Source organism: Zeus faber, assembly GCF_960531495.2.
Source record: "Zeus faber genome assembly, chromosome: 1".
NCBI classification, from domain to species: domain Eukaryota; kingdom Metazoa; phylum Chordata; class Actinopteri; order Zeiformes; family Zeidae; genus Zeus; species Zeus faber.
The window spans coordinates 35,751,741-35,770,076 of NC_137193.1; the positions used below are offsets into that span (position 1 = coordinate 35,751,741).

The 18,336-nt window shown below is 45.4% G+C and overlaps 2 protein-coding genes and 1 long non-coding RNA gene across 4 annotated transcripts; 1 reads left to right on the plus strand and 2 right to left on the minus strand.

Moving 5' to 3' along the window:
- Positions 1-1,651: 1,651 nt before the first annotated feature.
- eci2 (enoyl-CoA delta isomerase 2) lies at positions 1,652-3,482 on the minus strand. Its single transcript, XM_079999573.1, has one exon. It carries the CDS (start codon positions 3,387-3,389, stop codon positions 2,223-2,225), a length of 1,167 nt encoding a protein of 388 aa, XP_079855699.1. The 5' UTR covers positions 3,390-3,482; the 3' UTR covers positions 1,652-2,222.
- Positions 3,483-4,637: 1,155 nt separating this feature from the next.
- Positions 4,638-11,486, minus strand: LOC307239879. The gene is made up of 3 exons (XR_013844489.1): positions 11,203-11,486; positions 7,945-8,025; positions 4,638-5,064 (listed from the first exon to the last, which is right to left on the minus strand). It is a non-coding gene; the product is annotated as an uncharacterized lncRNA (long non-coding RNA).
- Positions 11,487-11,550: 64 nt separating this feature from the next.
- On the plus strand, positions 11,551-15,007 carry fam174c (family with sequence similarity 174 member C). 2 transcript variants are annotated; one of them, XM_080013466.1, is made up of 4 exons: positions 11,551-11,719; positions 11,806-12,586; positions 12,932-13,054; positions 13,384-15,007. In XM_080013466.1, the coding sequence occupies exons 2-4, from the start codon at positions 12,339-12,341 to the stop codon at positions 13,385-13,387; spliced, it is 375 nt and encodes a 124-aa protein (XP_079869592.1). In that variant the 5' UTR covers positions 11,551-11,719; positions 11,806-12,338; the 3' UTR covers positions 13,388-15,007. The 2 variants fall into 2 exon arrangements, with proteins under 2 accessions (XP_079869592.1, XP_079869591.1); XM_080013465.1 differs by having other exon boundaries at positions 11,551-12,586.
- Positions 15,008-18,336: the final 3,329 nt, after the last annotated feature.

Consider the following 18,336-nt stretch of genomic DNA (forward strand, 5'->3'; position numbering starts at 1 on the left):
ATGATAATGCCCGACTCCCCTCCGGGAAGCGATGGTCTTTAATCTGCTCAGATTAGGATGGAGGAGGATGGAAGAGAAGGATGGAGGTCCAACACTATGTCCGTTTGGAAGAATCCTGGTCAGGTGGAGTCTGGAGGAGTCGGAAGGAGTCGGGGGTTCACAGACCGATCGGACCTCCAGCTCCCAGGCCTTCAGCTCCTCCAGGATGAGAAATGTGATCTGTTTACATCAGCTCCTCCACCCGAACTGGAAACGGATCCTCACTCCGCTCCGTCACCAGCCTCCACCTTCTGCTCCACCGTCTCCCACCGGAGAAGCTCCGCGTCAGGATCCAGCTTCTGTTTAATCGGAGGAATTCGGGCTACAGGAGCTGGAACTTCTACCACGGCAGCGCTCGGTTCATCTCCCATCAGAAATGGAGGGATGGAGGGATGGAGGGATGGTGGGATGAGAGATGAGACGGGATTGCGGGTGGAGGAGATGCTGCTCCGCCCTCAGCGCGCGGCCCAATCGGCTCCTCGCATCAGGACGATGCTTTCCTATTGGAGGAGAGCGAGTCAGTCAGAGGCTTATATGGGCCATGTTTCCATCTATCCATCTATCTATCTATCTATCTATCCATTTATCTATCTATCTATCTATCCATCTATCTATCTATCCATCTATCTATCTATCTATCTATCTATCCATCCATCTATCCATCCATCTATCCATCTATCTATCCATCCATCTATCCATCCATCTATCTATCCATCTATCTATCTATCCATCTATCTATCTATCCATCTATCTATCCATCTATCTATCCATCTATCTATCTATCCATCTATCTATCCATCTATCTATCCATCCATCTATCCATCTATCTATCCATCTATCTACCCATCTATCCATCTATCTATCCATCTATCCATCTATCTATCCATCTATCTATATTTATCGGTCTATCCTTCTGTCTGTCTATCTATCTATCAATCTATCTATCTATCTTTCTGTCAGTCTATCCATCCATCCATCTATCTATGTCTGTTTGACTTAGGATTCAGAAAATCAAAGATCAATAAATTATCAACTGATCAATGACCAAAGAGACGCAGAATGGTGATACACTATCTGGTAGTAGTACTGTAGTAGCACTGAGGTGCTGTAGTAGCAGTACTGTAGTAGTACTGGGGTGCTGTAGTAGTAGTACTGTAGTAATAGTGGTTCTGTAGTAGCAGTATTGTGGTGCTGTAGTAGTAGTACTGTAGTAGCACTGGGGTGCTGTAGTAGTAGTACTGTAGTAGTACTGTGGTGCTGTAGTAGTAGTAGTGTTGTAGTAGTACTGTAGTTCTATAGTAGTATTACTGGGGTGCTGTGGTGGTAGTACTGTAGTAGTACTGTGGTTCTGTAGTAGTAGTGTTGTAGTAGTACTGTGGTACTGTAATAGTATTGTAGTAGTAGTACTGTGGTGCTGTAGTAGTAGTAGTAGCCCTACTCCTAAACTACAAATACTACTGCTGCTAATAGTGGACATACTTGGCTGCTCTACATTCAGGTTACTTTCATAAGTTCACATTTTAAATATTTTCTTTGTGCAGTATTGATAAATGGAATTTTCAGAATCTCCTTCAGTTACTACTGGCAAGTGATAAGTGGAAGAATAAATAGACCATTTTAAAACTGCAGTTTATTACAATATTCTGTTAACATCATTCCATTTACATTAGTTTGGCATTTTATAAAAAACATTAAAACTTTAGAGGCTACAGATCATTCTACACACGACACAACAGCCGATCTGACTATTTTCCACTCGGGAGCTTCTCTGGAACTACAGACGCTACAGAAGTCCAGTCAGTCCACAAGGCACGAGCCGTCGAGGAATTTCACAGAAACACTCTACACTGACACGGTGACAGTGTGACGGGTTCACAGCCGGACGGAGAGCTGCAGAACCACGCCCTGGGTTAACACATCTAATCAGACAGTGGTGAAATAAACAAATAATTACAGAAAAGTTAGACCAGGTGCTGCAGATGTTCCTTCAGCTTCTTTAAACATGATCGACATGAAGACACTTCAAATCACGTTTCACACTCGAAACTTTTCAAATCAGGAAGAAAAATCTCAAAAATCGGAAGGATTGTGTTTAGGATAGAGTGCGTCAGTAGACATTTGATTTATTTTAGATTAATTTTATGCTCATCCGAATTTCTCTCCCTCCCTCCCTGTCCCCCTCTCTAAAGCTTTGACTTCCCCTGGAAGAAGCTCATGATGGCCGCCATGCACTCGTCAGAGAGCCACCTCTCCTTCAGCCTCTCCACCTCTGCGTCGTTGACAGCGTGGAGCGTCTCTTTGTCCACAGCACGGACCAGCTGCTTGGATAATGCCAGGGACTGGGGCGGCAGCGTGGCGTAGGCCCGCAGGCGGCTCCACACCTCCGTCTGAAAGGAGGCATCAGGGAAGACCTCGGTCACCAGGCCGAGGCTGCAGGCCTGGGTGGCACTCAGCTTCTTGTTGAACAGCAGCATCTCGCTGGCCTTGCTACCACCCATGATCCTGGGGAAGGTGTAGGAGGAGCAGCACTCGGGGCTTTGGCCCAGCTGGCTGAAGGGTGTATGGAAGGTGGCCCTCTCGGTAGCGTAGACCAGGTCGAACATGGGCAGAGCCGTGACCGAGATCCCCACAGCTGGCCCGTTCACCACGGCCACCAGTGGCTTGGGGAAGTCGATGTAGGCTTTGACGAAGGTTCTAAGTAGCTCTCCGGCGTCCTGGGCCATCTGCTGGACCCCGCCCTCCGGGATCTTGGTGAAGTTGCCCAGGTCGTTGCCGCTGCAATAGAAGTCTCCGGCGCCGGTGACCACGGCCAGCACCGAGTCATCCCTGGCGGCCTGGTCTAACGCTCGGATTATCTCTGTGTACATGTCAGTGGTGATGGCATTCTTTTTGGTGGGGCGATTCAGGGTGATGGTAGTAATGTTGTCCAGGGTGGACACCAGCAGGTGAGTGTAGGCGGCCCCGCTCCCAGCAGGCTTTGCGGCCGGCTGGGCTGAGCCCGCCCCCACTAGAGAGTCGATCAGATCGCAGTACTGCTGCCGGGCCTCCTCCTGGGACGTGGAGCCCAGGGAGCTCCACGCGTCCCACTTGGCCTTGTTAACGAAGTCCAGCATGCCCGGCTTCGGCGTGTCGCAGGGCCCCTGGGTGGCCTGCTTGAACAGGGCGTAGATCTGCAGCTTGACCCGGTTCCCCGGGTCCTGCTGCAGGGAGGACAGCTTGCTCTTGGCCTGGTTGAACTGCTCCACTGAGGCGGCCATCGCCGGACAACCCGCGGTGTGGAGGTTTACCTTCATCTGCACGAACCGGGACAGCTTATCAGCGCGGAACAAGCTCCGGGCAAAGGCGGCCATGAAGGGACTGGAGGACGGACCGGGGTCCGGGCTGCGGGGTCAAAGCTTCCTGAGAGGAGACGAAGAGCTCGCACATGCGCATATGAAGTGTTGTTATTTCTTCTTCTACTCCTCTTTTACGGCGTTTGGCATCCAGCCTATTGGTGCATTACCGCCGCCACCTGCTCCGGAGTGTGAATTATACATTAGACTAACAATCTAAATCCATAAAACACACACACACACACACACACACACACACAAAACTACAATTTATCCTCCATACTTTACAACCTAGTCCTACTATAAAATCCCTATCCATATCAGTCACCCTAACACCCTATTCCTGCTTATCCATCATATCCTATAATAAAACCCTGTATCCCCTAAGAAATTTACCAGTACCCTGACCTGTGCTCTCACCCATGCTCAGTAATCCTTTTAATGTTAATTCCTGCACCCCTAATTCCCTCAGATTATTCCTCATCGCTCTGTGTCCCATTTCCTACAATTTAGAACGAATTTCACGCTCCACTGACTCTTCTTCTTAACATCCCTCACACAAGCGGGTGTGATGTTTTCTACCATTTTCTTAACAACACAGTTTCCTCTCTCCTGTGTCCACTACCTATCCTAGTAACTTTGAAACTATTTTAAATTTGATATAGATGCCTCCCTTTCCCCTCTCTGTCCCACCTCCCACACCACATTTGGTTGGTTTATTTCAAAGGTCACACATTTTACCCCAGCTTTACTGATACTAATTTGCATTTCTATATTTCCTTTCTTTAAAGCCCTCTTTCCCAACTGCGCTGGAACCCACAGAATTTTCACCTGACCTCACTGATTTGCTATTCTTGGGACTGACTGAAAGATTTAATATACAGTAGTACATCTTGAGGGCTGTTTGAATGAAAATACCTTAAACTTGCTAGGGCTGAGGATGAATCTGAGCATACAGTATGAACACTTTATCTTTGTCTAGTCTTTTCCACCCATCGTAGTGCAACCAACACTGCCAACTGTTCTTCTCTTGCTGTTATTGCCACCTCGTATCCTGTCTCTCCTGTCTCGGGTTTCTCAGCACCATCTGTATAAATCTGTAAAATCCCTGTACTCTTTCATTACATGATCGTTGAATAAACTCAACAAATACATTTTGTGTGTTGTGATTTTATTGAACAATTCTGTTTTACAATTTACCGTTCAAAATGCACAAAGTCAGAACAACATTTGTGAATACAAAACAGAAGAAAAGTTGTGCTACAAAAGTAAGATAATTAAGGACCTCAAGTCGTTAGTAGAACAAGGTCTGCTATAATGAAAGAATTAATAAAAATACCGATATAATTAAAACAGTTAAGACGACTAATAATAAACAAGTAATAACGATAACAATAAAAAATATAGCTGCAGGCAGCAATACACAGGGTCCATTATCGACACCAATTACACATTTTCGAGTTCCCATAGCGTGTAGGGTCAGTTTGTGCTGTAGCTCCTCTTTCCTTTGAACGCAGCATCGGATGACATGCAGTGTTGCAAGTTTTTCGAATCCTGGTGACACACACAATTCCTACTACAAGCCGATACACTTGTTGCATGTTATGACTTTATCCTAAAAATTAGAAGATGGCTGTCTACTACTACCTGTAGTCCACGCCTGTAGTCCACAGATTCCTGCCTCATGGTGTCTCTGTGGAAGGAAACAACTCAGTGTAGAAGTTCCCAACAACATGGTTCCATCCAAACTAATTAAACACTGCATGTCCCTCAGAGACCTTTTTAACTTTCAGGACTAAAATAAAAGGGACACGATTCAGACCCGTTGCTCTGGAGCTGCAAGTGAATTTTGTGAGGACACAAACACAGAATATGTTTTGGATTGTTTTTAACTCCTATAGTTTGTGTGTTACAACTGGCTCGAATGCCGCGTAATAAGGAGGGACATGGCACCGGGTTAGACGCAAACAGAATGCGTTTATTTACAAAAAGGGCAAAAGAGATAAAATATCAATCAAAAAACTCAGCAGACGTCAAGCAGGTAAGACGAGACGAGACGAGACGAGACGAGACGAGACAGACAGACAGACAGACAGACAGACAGACAGACAGACAGACAGACAGACAGACAGACAGACAGACAGACAGACAGACAGACAGACAGACAGACAGACAGACAGACAGACAGACAGACAGACAGACACACACACACACACACACACACACACAGAGTTTGCATCCACTGCAGAGCAATGGGGTCTACACTGTGTTGTGCTACCTGAAGTTTGAGAACCCGTGTGTGGGCATTGCACAAATGTTCTGCTACTTCCGATAAAATTTCATCACTTGTTCACAAATTCCTGCTCCAAATGTGGATCGATATGGATCAAACTTGAACCACGATATGTTGTCGTTTCACAATGTCATCCAGCACGTCCCAGTTCTACCTCAACCATGCTCGTAGCTCCAGCATTTGTTGTGTTTCAGACACTTTTAGCCCGAAAAGTGCCAAGGAGAATAATAAAAATCAGAAAAATAACAATTAGGGGTTCATCCACGTGGGATGGACCTCTAATAATAAGAATAAATGCCAGATAATTTACAATGGATTTACACTTGCTCCCTTTTTCCGTTCCAGAGCGATATCTCTAGGATATAGGCTGACTAATAAAAACAATACATCAATAATATACATTCAAATAGTTTTGCCATGATCCTGTAGTATAATCAGATTGTAATTAATTAATATTAGTTGTTGTAAACATCAATATTTTAATGCGCATCCGCCACACCCCGGTGACTTTTATTTTATTTTTTTTACTTTATTTGAAACTTAACGTCAACAAAAGTATGGATATCCAAATCCTATTTTGATACAACATTTGAAAGATCAGGAAAAGTAACAAAACAAACATAGAGTTTGCCAATACAATAAAGAAAAATAAATAGATTACAGATGGGAGAGAAACATGTTTACATAAGAAACTATTAATAATTGTTCAATCAGCAATTGAGTTTTGTTTTTTTCTTAATTTGATATAAGGAGAGCTTTTTTATTTGGTGAAATCTAAAGACACTGAGAAATAGAAATGTGTTAAAAAGATACTTTAGCTTCATGGATGTGATATTCGTCAAGCATATATATGAGCACAATAGTATTATTTAGAGCAGGTGATTTAGTATTACATTCCAAAAACAAGGCCATTGTTTTTGTGGGGTCAAAACATTGAAGCTCTTAAATAAAAGCAAAGAAACATCCAGAATTCTTGGACAATTCTTGAGATTCTCAACAGTCTTCAAATAAATGAGATACTTATTCAGGTTTTGAATTCCAAAATGAACATAAAGGAGGTAGACATTTGCTACCAAATTGATTGCAGGGATAATAATTGTGTAATATTTTAAGGTGAACTTCGAGTGTATTTGGGATAAGGAATTTGTTCAGGTCCGACCATATTGTTCCTAATTCAATTTCGGGAAAAGTTATTCTCCTAGGCCTGCAATTTGGGGGGAAGACTTTCCCTTAGTCATTGCTTTTCGTATATGAGTCGTTACGTGAACATTTTATTTCAATATGTTTTTTTCAACCATTATTTGTGTGAAAACTTCTGTTTTATATGTTTTATGTTCTGCACAAAAATAGCTCACTATGGTACTTGTTTTATTCATTTTTTTATTGTGACACTTTTAAATATTATCTTAATAAATACATAGTAATGAAATATTTAAAAAAACACACTTGGAGTATCATATTTTCACATGTTATTTATGTAATTTGCCAATACGCAGATTGACCGCCTACCCCACACACCACGCTCTCGGAAACAAACGGAGCCATATGATCCTGTTCCCTTCCATTAGGTTATTTTTTTATGAGGAATTTCTTTTGAAACTTGTGGAAAGTACCAACATAAATGGCATGGTACAATAGTAAACACTTATTTTCCAGACATCAGACAAGCACCATAAAACAATCACATAAAACAAAAGAGGAGAAATAAAATAAAATAAAAATTAAATATAGCCGCAAGCAGCAATTGACAGGTTCAAACTTTTTTGCAGCTCAATCGCCTAAAAATAAAGCCGCAAACAGCGACGAGCTGGTTTCGGGATTCCCAAAGCCCGGCAAAGTCACTTCAGCTACTGACACTTTAAAGGCATTTTAAGTACGACGGTACGAAGGACTGAATTGGTTCTAATCTAGGGCACACAGCAGGTAAAATAATGCAGAGGCATAAGGATAAGTGTAAAATAAATAACGTCTTTATTTTATATCTAACCCACCCGTAAATCATGTTTATCATAGTCTAATTCACAAAACAAGTATATTAGACATACCACTTATAAATAACACATAAACATTGGAAACAGTACTATAGCCTATAATCACGTAAATATTTGACCTCCTGTATATAAACTGCAAGTATTATTATCTGTTTGGAATAGCAGTACTCCTGTATATAAACTGCAAGTATTATTATCTGTTTGGAATAGCAGTACTCTGTAGTTTGTTAAGAACTGATCAATAACCCAAATCACTCTGATGTATTCAGGTTCTATTCATCATCTCTACCTTGAGGTGCTGCAGCTCCCTCCGTTCATCCTCCAACTGTTTCTTCTTGTTCTCCACCGCTATCTGTCTCTTCCTTCGTTCCTGGTGGAGAACAGGGGATGAGAAAGAAGAATGAGTTCCATCCATCCTTGATCATCTATCAATCCATCCATCCATCCTCCATCCATCCACCAATCCATTTATCCATCCTTCATCTATCTATCAATCCATCCATCCATTCATCCATCCTTCATCCATTTAACAATCCATCCATCCACCATCCATCTACCCACCCATCCATCCACCCACCCATCCACAACCCATCCTTCGTCCATCCATCTATCAATCCATCCATCCAGTGCTGGCCAATTTATCAGGCCCTAAGTGGGGCCTGGAAGCACAGGGCTTTTTGTGTTTCGTTCAATTAGGAATTAAATACATCTAAATTAAAAACAATCTTTTTGTTTTTAGTTGAAACAACAACTAGGACACGCAACGGATCGTTTTGCTGATTGCTTTTCTGCCAGCCATGTTAGCCCTTTGGGCTAGTCCAACGTGAGGGTCCCCCACACTGATCGTGTGGCACCCCCTGGCGGTTGTGGCCCTAAACAACTGCATAGAGTGTTTATGCCAGCGGCCAGCCTTGCATTCATCCATCCAACCTATCCATCCATCTATTAATCCATCCATCTATTAATCCATCCATCTATCAATCCATCCATCCATCATCCCTTCTTCATCCACCAGACAGAGAGAAAAGACAGAATTTCTTGAAATGGACTCCCAAACTTTATTGGTCAAAACATAGCCAAATCATTCCCCAAAGAGAGGGTTTGGTGGGGTCATGTATAACAGAAACGCCACAGGTCATCCACAGGACAAAGCTATAGTAAGCAGTTGTGGTATTTCTGGAACTGCACCCACTTGGTTCTCCTCATACTTCATATTAACAACCATGTGTCCTCTACTGTGTAGAGTCCCTCAGGGGCCGATCCTCGGTGCTATCCTGTTCTCTATTGGTTATATACTGTAAGAGAGTGACGAAGAAAGTGCCCCTATTATGCATGGTACTTGTTTTGTTCCATAAGGAAATAGAGTAAAAGAAAATAACCTACATCTAAAATAAAAATAAACTGTTTTGGCGTGCTGATTGCACCTGGGGTGGCAGCGGTTGGAGTGCAGGCGCCCCATCGCTGCCACGCCATAGGCACCTTGTTGGAGAGTGTCGGAGAGACAGGTGTCCAAATTATACCACCCACTTTTTGGCAGACGATCACTTTTTGGTGATCACCGTGACGGGCATAATTGCACGATCGGATCCTTTTATTTTGGTATCCTTTAAAAACGCTTAATTAAAAGATGTTTTTAATTGTATCCCCACGCTGCGGCCGGTGAGAACCAGTGCTCGGCCCGGGACGGAGCATAATTTTCGGGTGAAATTTATGGAAAATGTAAAAAGTTCACGCTACAGTTATTATATCATGAAAGTAGAGCATTTAAGTAGAAGCATGCAATGGTGATTTCCTCATCTCAAACAATTTATTGAGACAAAAGCCAACAACAGTGGTGGGTACACCACAACAAAAAATGTCAATGTCTCAATAACTTGTCATGTGCATTGCATTGAGCATCAATTACAGCTTGACGACGTCTCATGCTGTTCACAAGTCGACTTATTGTCTGCTGAGCCATGGCCCCCCACTCTTCTTGAAGGGCGACCCTCAGGTCATTGAGGTTCTGGGGTACAGAGTTACGAGCCTCTACACAGTGACTCAGCTGATCCCATAGGTTTTCTATGGGATTCAGGTCTGGAGAAAGTGCAGGCCACTCCATTTGAGGTACCCCAGGCTCCGGCAGCCGTTCCCTAATGATGCGACCTTGAGGAGCTGGAGCATTGTCCTCCATGAAGATGAAATGAGGCCTGTGTTGTTCATGCAGGGGCACAATGACTGGATTAATGATGTTATTCAGGTAGTATGGGCTTGTCACTGTACCATTCACAAAGTGTAGGGCAGTTCTGTATTGACTAGACACACCTGCCCACACTGTAACACCACCACCACCAAAGGCTCGTCTGGTGACAACAGTGGCTGATACATAGCGCTCTCCTTGACATGTCCAACATCGTTGGCGGCCATAATTTCTGCTCAACGTGAATCAACTTTCATCAGAGAACAGCACTGAGGCCAGTGGTCCCTCGTCCAGCGTAAATGCTCCCTGGACCGTGCAAGACGATGATGCCTGTGCCTGGTGGTGTGGTCAGGGACTCTTGCAGGTCGTCTAGCACGCAGACCACGCTGATGGAAATGATTTTGAATGGTCTGACGTGACACTTGGGTGCCTCTCACCTCCCTTAAATGTGCCTGGAGTTGAGTGGCATTCATCATCCGGTTCCACAGGGCACTGTTCACAATGAAGCGGTCATCAGTGTGGGACGTGGCCAAAGGACGTCCACTTCTATGCCTTTCTGTGACTCTTCCAGTGTCTCTGTATCTCTGTTGCAACCTGCTGATGACACTCTGTGACACTCTAAGCTCAGTGGCCACTTCCCTCTGAGAACATAATTGTTACACTAATGTTGTTGTTCACTTATCTCTGTCGCAATGTAGCTTGACTGTTATTCTCCCTTGTAAGTCGCTTTGGATAAAAGCGTCGGCTAAATGACTAAATGTAAATGTAAATGTAAACATCCTGTTTGAAGCCTCACAATGGCGAGGTACTGTTGATCAGTTGTTAGGTGTCGTCTTGTCTCATGATGTCAAAACGTGAACAGCATGATGAAGAGGACTGTTTAAATACCAACTCTAATTGAACCAGGAAATGTATTGGTCAATTCATGGATCAAACACCCGTTGTGAATTTTGCCATTCAGCTCCTTGTTAGAGAACAGCAAGTTGTACAAAAAGTACTGAAACATTGAACAGTTGGACATGTGCATTCAAAAGTTATGGACGGTCATATATATATATATATATATATATATATATATATATATATATCCCTATATTATATTATATAGCCAGCGATTACCGAACTTATAGGAAATGTTGTCGTTTCACAATGTCATCCAGTTGCAAACAAGTCGCATCGCATCGATCTGTGCTCAATTCTTCCATCAAATACAATCTAAAGTTAGCGCATTCCGAAATGCAATCTGTTTCCTCTCTTGATCTTCAGTACAAACCGTAGAAAAGCGTTAAGCGTCAAAAGAGAACACCTAACTAACTTAGAACCTCTGAGGTGGGACGCTCACGTCAAAAATAAAACATACGTTGTTACCTTTAGCCTATGGAATCCAGAGCAACCCTGTTACCAATGATGCCTCCCGCATGTCCTGTAGTAACACATTCTTTCCTGCCGCCCTGGCTTGCTCCGTCCTAGACCATGCAGCAAGCGCGAGCCTCTCTGTCGGCTTTGCAGAAGTCTTGCTTGAAGTGAATCAGCCAAGTCCTTGAAGATCCTGGAGTTTTGGAAAAAGCTTCCAAAAGGAATCCCGACGTTATCTCATGGTGAACTGCATGATGTCTGGACGGCGTCGCTCCTCCTCTCTCCTTCTCGTCGTCTTCATTCCAGACCGTGTTTTTTTGAGGTTCGGCGCGTCCCCCGCACCGCTCCAATTCCGTGACTTTTACTTCTTCTTTCAGTTCGTCATTTTCCTTGGGGCATTTATTTTTCCACTGTTTATATCTTGACTTTGCGATCGACCAATCTCAGCAGCATTCGTCGCTATTAGTCGGGTGGTTTTAGCCACCATGGCTGCCTTCTCAACTGGTCACCGAAGTTTTCCATTTTTGAGGTTGGCTTTTCTATAGCTTTAACGACAGCTGCATTTGGAACTACATTGGGTTTCTGTGAGGTTTTTACTTTTGGTTTTCGTTGTAGAAGCAGGAGATCGGTTGCAACGTCGATCTGCGAGTTGTCGCGATCACTCGGGCTTGCTTGGCCCGAGACTACGCTTCCACAGCCCTTCCGCTCAGCTTGATAAGTAAAAAAGTATAAGTACTTTTATATTCCAATTTGTACTTTGAGGTGGTCCAGTAACTTTTTCAAACTTTGATATTGACTCTTTTTTATCTTGTTTTACTGATACAATTTGAAGTTTTCATGTACATTTCAGGACAGTTAAGAGAGGTCAGAACGGGCAACTCGTTGGTCCGGCGTCTTGCCGGAAGTCCCCCTTCCAAGAGGGGTGGGCGAAATCACTTCGCTCGGAACCCGGAAGAGGAAACGCGTCAGCGTCTAGCTACACGCTGATTGGCTGGATGCGCAGGTCACATGTCGCACAAACAGCCCGCCCACCGCTCAATATAGCACGTCATCACTAACGGGGTGGTGACGTCAGCACTTCCGGGTTGGCTTTATTTTTCCACAACAAACAGCTAGCAGTTAGCTCAGTCCGGATTCCTGTAGGTAAAATGTCGGCTCGGGTAGTCCTGTCGGCGCTTGTTTTTCCAGCGCTGGGGCTTTTTGTGTCCATGGCGCAGCTGGCTACCAGCCCCGCTGTGCCCGGCCAGCAGGTCACCCCAGCCGGGGTGAACAGTACCACGGCGCATGTCCGGGTCCGGGGCCTGGACGTGGACAGCAACATGATCCAGAGAGCCCTGTACGTCCTGATCGGCATCACGACGGTGGGAATGCTCTACTTCCTGGTGCGGGCCGTGCGGTAAGACAGCTGGAGGATGCGTGAGACCGGCAGCAGAGGAACAGACAGTCTGGAGGAGGGGGCGAGACAGACAGCGGTGAAACAGACTGCAGGGAGACAGTGAGACAGGCTGTAGGGAGACAGCCTGGAGGGGCAGTGTCGAGACAGGCTGCAGGGTGCCACGGAGACAGTGAGACTGGCTGTAGGGAGACAGCCTGGAGGGGCAGTGTCGAGACAGGCTGCAGGGTGCCACGGAGACAGTGAGACTGGCTGGAGGGAGACAGTGAGACAAGCTTCAGGTAGAAAGACAGGTTGCATTGAGATGGGCTGCAGTGAGACAGGCAGTGTGTTGTGTCTCTCTCCCAGGCTGAAGCAGCCCCCCCAGAGGAAGCGCTACGGTCTCCTGGCCAATGCTGAGGACGGCGTGGAGATGGACGCTCTAGACAGTGACGAGGACAACACGCTGTACGAAGCCCGCAGCCTCAGGAGGTAGGTCTCACCCCCCCAGGGCGTCTCACCCCCCCAGGGCGTCTCACTCCTCAGGGTGTGTTTAAAATCCAGTCTTATCCAGGATCAGTGTCTTTATTGTGTATTGAATGTAAACAATCTTCCAGAACGATCTTCCCAACAAACAGTTTTCACATCGATTCCGAAATTGCAATGATATAATTGAATCATATTAATTGTATCACTCAGGTTATTGATTTTTTTTACTCTGCATCAATGTTTGAGGACGTAGAAGCTGTTAGACTTTAGGTTTGGCTCTGTATCAATCAGTGGGATCAGTGTCTCTCTCTCTCTCTCTCTCTGTGTCTCAGATGAGACGCCACTCAGTGTGGACGGAGACTGCATTGGAGCTGCGACCTTTGACCTGCGACGCAGCATCCCGGTGCCAATTGGACCACATGGATCAATCACGTTGATTGTTTCTCTAATCCTGAAGCTGGTTCTACTTCCTTCCTGTTCCTGTCGTTCGCTCTCTTCTTTTCTTTACTTCGCCTGAGCTCAAACGACTGAAAACGGACTATAGGACGGGTGGTGAGTTCCCAGCATGCTCTGCGGTGCGCCAAGGTCAGCACGAGGGAGCGATCACTTCCTGTGTCATCTCATCACTTCCTGATAGTCTGTTCTTTTTCCTATGAACTGTGACAACATGACGGGACGAAGTCGACGGGCATTCTGAGGTCGTTATAGAACCAGAAGCGTTTGGATTCTTTCACCTTTAAAGGTTGCTCTAAGCTCCGCCTTTGCCCGCCACTGACATCACTAACTGTCTGACGAGGCTTCACCCCGATTGGTTGAAGGTGCCTCGCTGAAAATTCCCAAAATGCACTAGTTGGACTTGGGTCAGTCATCTTTTTTTCATCTTATTTCAAACAGAATCTTGTACTACACCGTTTACCTTGTTTACTGAGTTCAAACCGCAGTAACATTAAGAGTATACTGTAGTAAAACTACGAGTAAACTGCAGTTGAAATTACTAGTATACACTATGAAAACTACTTTTACACTTCAGTAAAACTGGTAGTACACCACAGTAAAAGTACTAGTACACTGCAGTAACTAGTAGTACACTGCAGTAATACTACTAGTACACTGCTGTAATACTATAAAAATACTTCCAAGGCAGATGAACCAGAAGACAATGAGTTAAAACACAAACAGCAGTTTAACTTGGAAGTATTTAGTCTTTTTTTTTTTTTTTCATAAACCAACCTTGCAAAACCTGAATAATTCCTCTTCACATTACACAATGTACTACAGTACACAAAATACTGCATTGTCATTCCAAACCAAATAAAACTGCAGTAATTCCAGTATTAAAATGCACATTCTGCTTCATTTTTCCAAGAAGTGATGAAACACTGAGTAGTACTATAGTAGTATTATAGTATTACTAGTACTACTGTTGTAGTTTCTATTTATTTACTGTGTTTGGTTCTGAAGTGAAATCAGTTTTACTGCAGCTTCGGTTTGATTTAGTACAAATGCAGTAGAAATACACAGTGCAGCTGGGCGATATGATACGATATTCTATAGTATTAGTATAATACTTTAGAATATGATTGTCATCAACCATCTTTCATTGTTGCCATGTCATGATGCACTGTTTTGGAATTGAAATGGACCGCATGGGGTTCTCTGTGGCCATGGGCGTCCATTTGGGTCCCCGAGTGTCCCAGGTTGTCCCTGGGGGCTCCTGGTGCCAAACTGCGTTTCTGCTGTTCAGGCTCCTGAAGTTCTGCCAGAGTTTTGTTTTGTTAGAATTTGAAGCCAAAGTTAGAAAAGTGAAACAATATCTGTCACATGACCCCTTGTGCCTTGTGTGTGTGTGTGTGTGTGTGTGTGTGTGTGTGTGTGTGTGTGTGTGTGTGTGTGTGTGTGTGTGTGTGTGTGTGTGTGTGTGTGTGTGTGTGTGTGTGTGTGTGTGTGTACACAGCCGATGCCAAACTTTTCCAATAAAAAAGCTAAAAGATCCCGTGTGTCTGTTGTTGGTCAGTGTTGCCGGGGAAACATTGAGTTCAAGTGATATCTTATGACATATTATTACTTATTATTAGAATCTACATTTTGTTCATCGACGCTTTTACATTTTTTTTAACTGACAGTGTAGTTCCCTAGACGATCCACCAGAGGTCAGTCCAAACCTTCCTATGAGAAGGTTAATACTGTATAATGTATATAGAATATTTGTGTGTGGTGATCTGTGCTTTCACAGGAAATTGAAAAGAGAACGAGCAGCGAGAGAATCTAATCTGAACACTGACAAGGGAGGAAGGGGGGGGGGGGGCATCAGTTGGAGCATCAAATCAATTCCTCTGTTTTAAAATGTGAGCTGTGGGGTACGAGCCTCGTTAACCAATTAACCCTTTACTCCTTTACTGTAACTACTCTGTGGTTACCGTTACCATGGAGACCTAACTAGTCCTGTGTGTCAGGGTGCTTTAAATTGGGGAAGAGACAGACCGGCAGACAGACAGGTGCCCCCCCCCAAGTGAACAAAGGAGGATTGTGGGAATATTCAGTCTCACATGAGTTGCTTCAGTGCACAGAGCTTTGTTTCCTGCTTAGCCCCCCCCCACACACACACACACACACCCCCCCTAAGGCTGATGGACAGTTCACAGGTTTCTTCGCAAAGCTTCATTTGCTGATGAAAGATCTCTGACAAGTGGGTGGGGAGGACGTCTTCAGGCCATCTGGCCGCTGGACCCCATTCCTCCCGCACCTGATCATGTGACAGGAAGCAGGAAGAGCGCTGTCGGTTTCACTGGGGTGTCGATTTGCATTCGCTCTACCACTCGCTGTGACCTCGGACCTCTAGAAGTTTAGCATCATGTCAATGTTTGCTGTGCGATGTGCTTTACGAAGCTCCAGTCAGCCATCTTGGCCTGGTCCTGCTTCCTCCAACGCTCCCTTTATCGCTCTGTCAATCACTCCCTCCATCTTTTACTCCATCACACCCTCCATCCATCAATCCATCACTCCCTCCATCTTCTCATCACTCCCTCCATCCTTGTCGCCATCACCCCCTCCATCTTCTCCATCACTCCCTCCATCCTTCCCTCCATCACTCCCTCCCCTTCTTCCATTTTGACCTCTATCGCTTCCTCCATCTCTCCCTCATCACTCCCTTCATAACTCGCTCTGTCCATCCCTCCATCACTTCCTCCATCTTCTCCATCACACCCTCCATCACATTTACATCTACATTTAATCATTTAGCAGATGATTTTGTCCAAAGCGACTTACATGGGAGGCTTAAAAACAATCAAATCGTTTATCAACCATTGGAGCAACATCAGTCAACATCAACAACTCATGTGTTAGTGTATTTGCAGTATAACAACTTAATGTTGATCAACCTCAACAGAAACAAGAATAGTTCTTGTTAGTCATAGCTAAGAGAGGATCAGGCATTGCTGAAAGAGCAGGGTCTTCAGGTGTTTCTTGAAGGTTGTGAGTGTCTCTGCAGAGCATAACAAGCTGGGTAGCTTGTTCCTCCACTGGGGCACCGTGCATGAGAAGAGCCTGGATTGAGAACTCATTCCATGCAGTGGAGGCACCACCCGCCACCGCTCATTTGCGGACCTCAGAGAGCGGGTTGGGGCGTGTGGCCTGATAAGTGATGCAGTGTATGTGGGTGCAGATCCAGTAACTGCCCTGAAGGCCAGCATCTAGGATTTGAACTTGATGCGGTCAGCTACAGGGAGCCAGTGGAGGGAGATGAGAGGTGTGACATGTGCACGCTTTGGCTGGTTGAAAACCAGGCGCGTTGTTGAATGGTTGGACTTACCAGGATGATGAGGAGTTCTGTCTTTGAGAGATTCAGTTGGAGGTGGCGTTCCTTCATCCAGAAAGAGATGTCCTGCGAGGCATGCCGAGATTCTTGCCTGAGACAGCGGTATCCCCTGGAGGAAAGGAGAGGTAGAGCTGGCTGCTGTCAGCGTAGCAGTGGTAGGAGAAACCACGCCGCTGGACGACTGATCCCAGCGAGGAGGTGTACAGTGAGAGGAGAGGAGGGCCGAGCACAGATCTCTGTGAGACACCGGCCTTCACCTGGTGAGACTTGGATGCCTCTCGCTTCCATTACACCCTGTAGGATCTAACCGAGAGGTAAGACTCAAAACATCTGTGCACAGTCCGCATAATGCCAAGATCAGAAAGGCTAGACAGGAGAACATGGTGGTTAACAGGATAACGGCAATGTGCATTTAAAATAGGAACAGGATTTTAAACAGGATCAGTCATACTTGTTGCACGATATTCAAACGAGGTATTACTGTGGAGGGAGAGGGGTGGAGGGGATTTCCCTTTTGCGAGATGAGCAAACCTGTCCCTCTTCCTTGCCCGGTTGCGCGAGGGGTGTGGGAGAAGGAGTAGTGGGGAGGAGAGGACAGCAGGGGTTGCTGTGTTCTCTGTGCGCATCCAAGTTTTGGCGAGTGCCAGAACTTGGAGTGCGGAGGGCGGAGTGGGTAGGGAAGGCAGGAATGAAGTCGGCCTTGTTGACCGCAGACGGGCAGTTCCACGGTCCCACGGAGAAGGAGATGGCGGCAGTAAGTGCTTTCTGAAGCGGACGCAGGTAGGCAGGGTTACAAGTTCTTCTGGGAAAGGAATGACGTGTGCGCTTGCAGTGAACAACAGGAATATGCTGAAAGCACATGGTGTACTATTATGTTTGAGTCACGTGTGAGGGAAGATAATGTGTACTTCGCTGAGACAGGGTTTCCTCTGTGTCCTCACTTGGTGGACCCGCGCAGGTAGACTCGTGGATTTGAGTCTTTACACAAGCCTCCCTTCATCAATCCCAACCATCGCCCCCTCCATCCTTCCCTTATTGCTCCCTCCATCCTTGCTTCCATCACTCCCTCCATCTCTCCCTTCATCTTCCCCTCCAGCGTGTAGGATGTTTGACATGTGTCCCGACAGCTCCACCCGAACCTGGGTCACTGCCTCCATCACTCCCGCCTGGTGGAGCCTCCATCAGGCGTTCTGATATGAATAATCCATTTCCTGTCTCCTGCCGCTACTGCTAACTGCACACACACACACACACACACACACACTCACTCTCACACACACACACACACACACCCACACACACTCAGGCCAATTAAACTGTTTCTTCTATCAACTATTCGTCTGTTAAATTGTTTTCTTCGCCTCCTTGAAGCTGCCCCCCCGCAGGGCGACCGCTGCGTCTCCTTCACACCCGGAGCGCCCACTCTGCTGTCCAGTACAACCGTTCTGCTAAATGTTCATAACAGAAC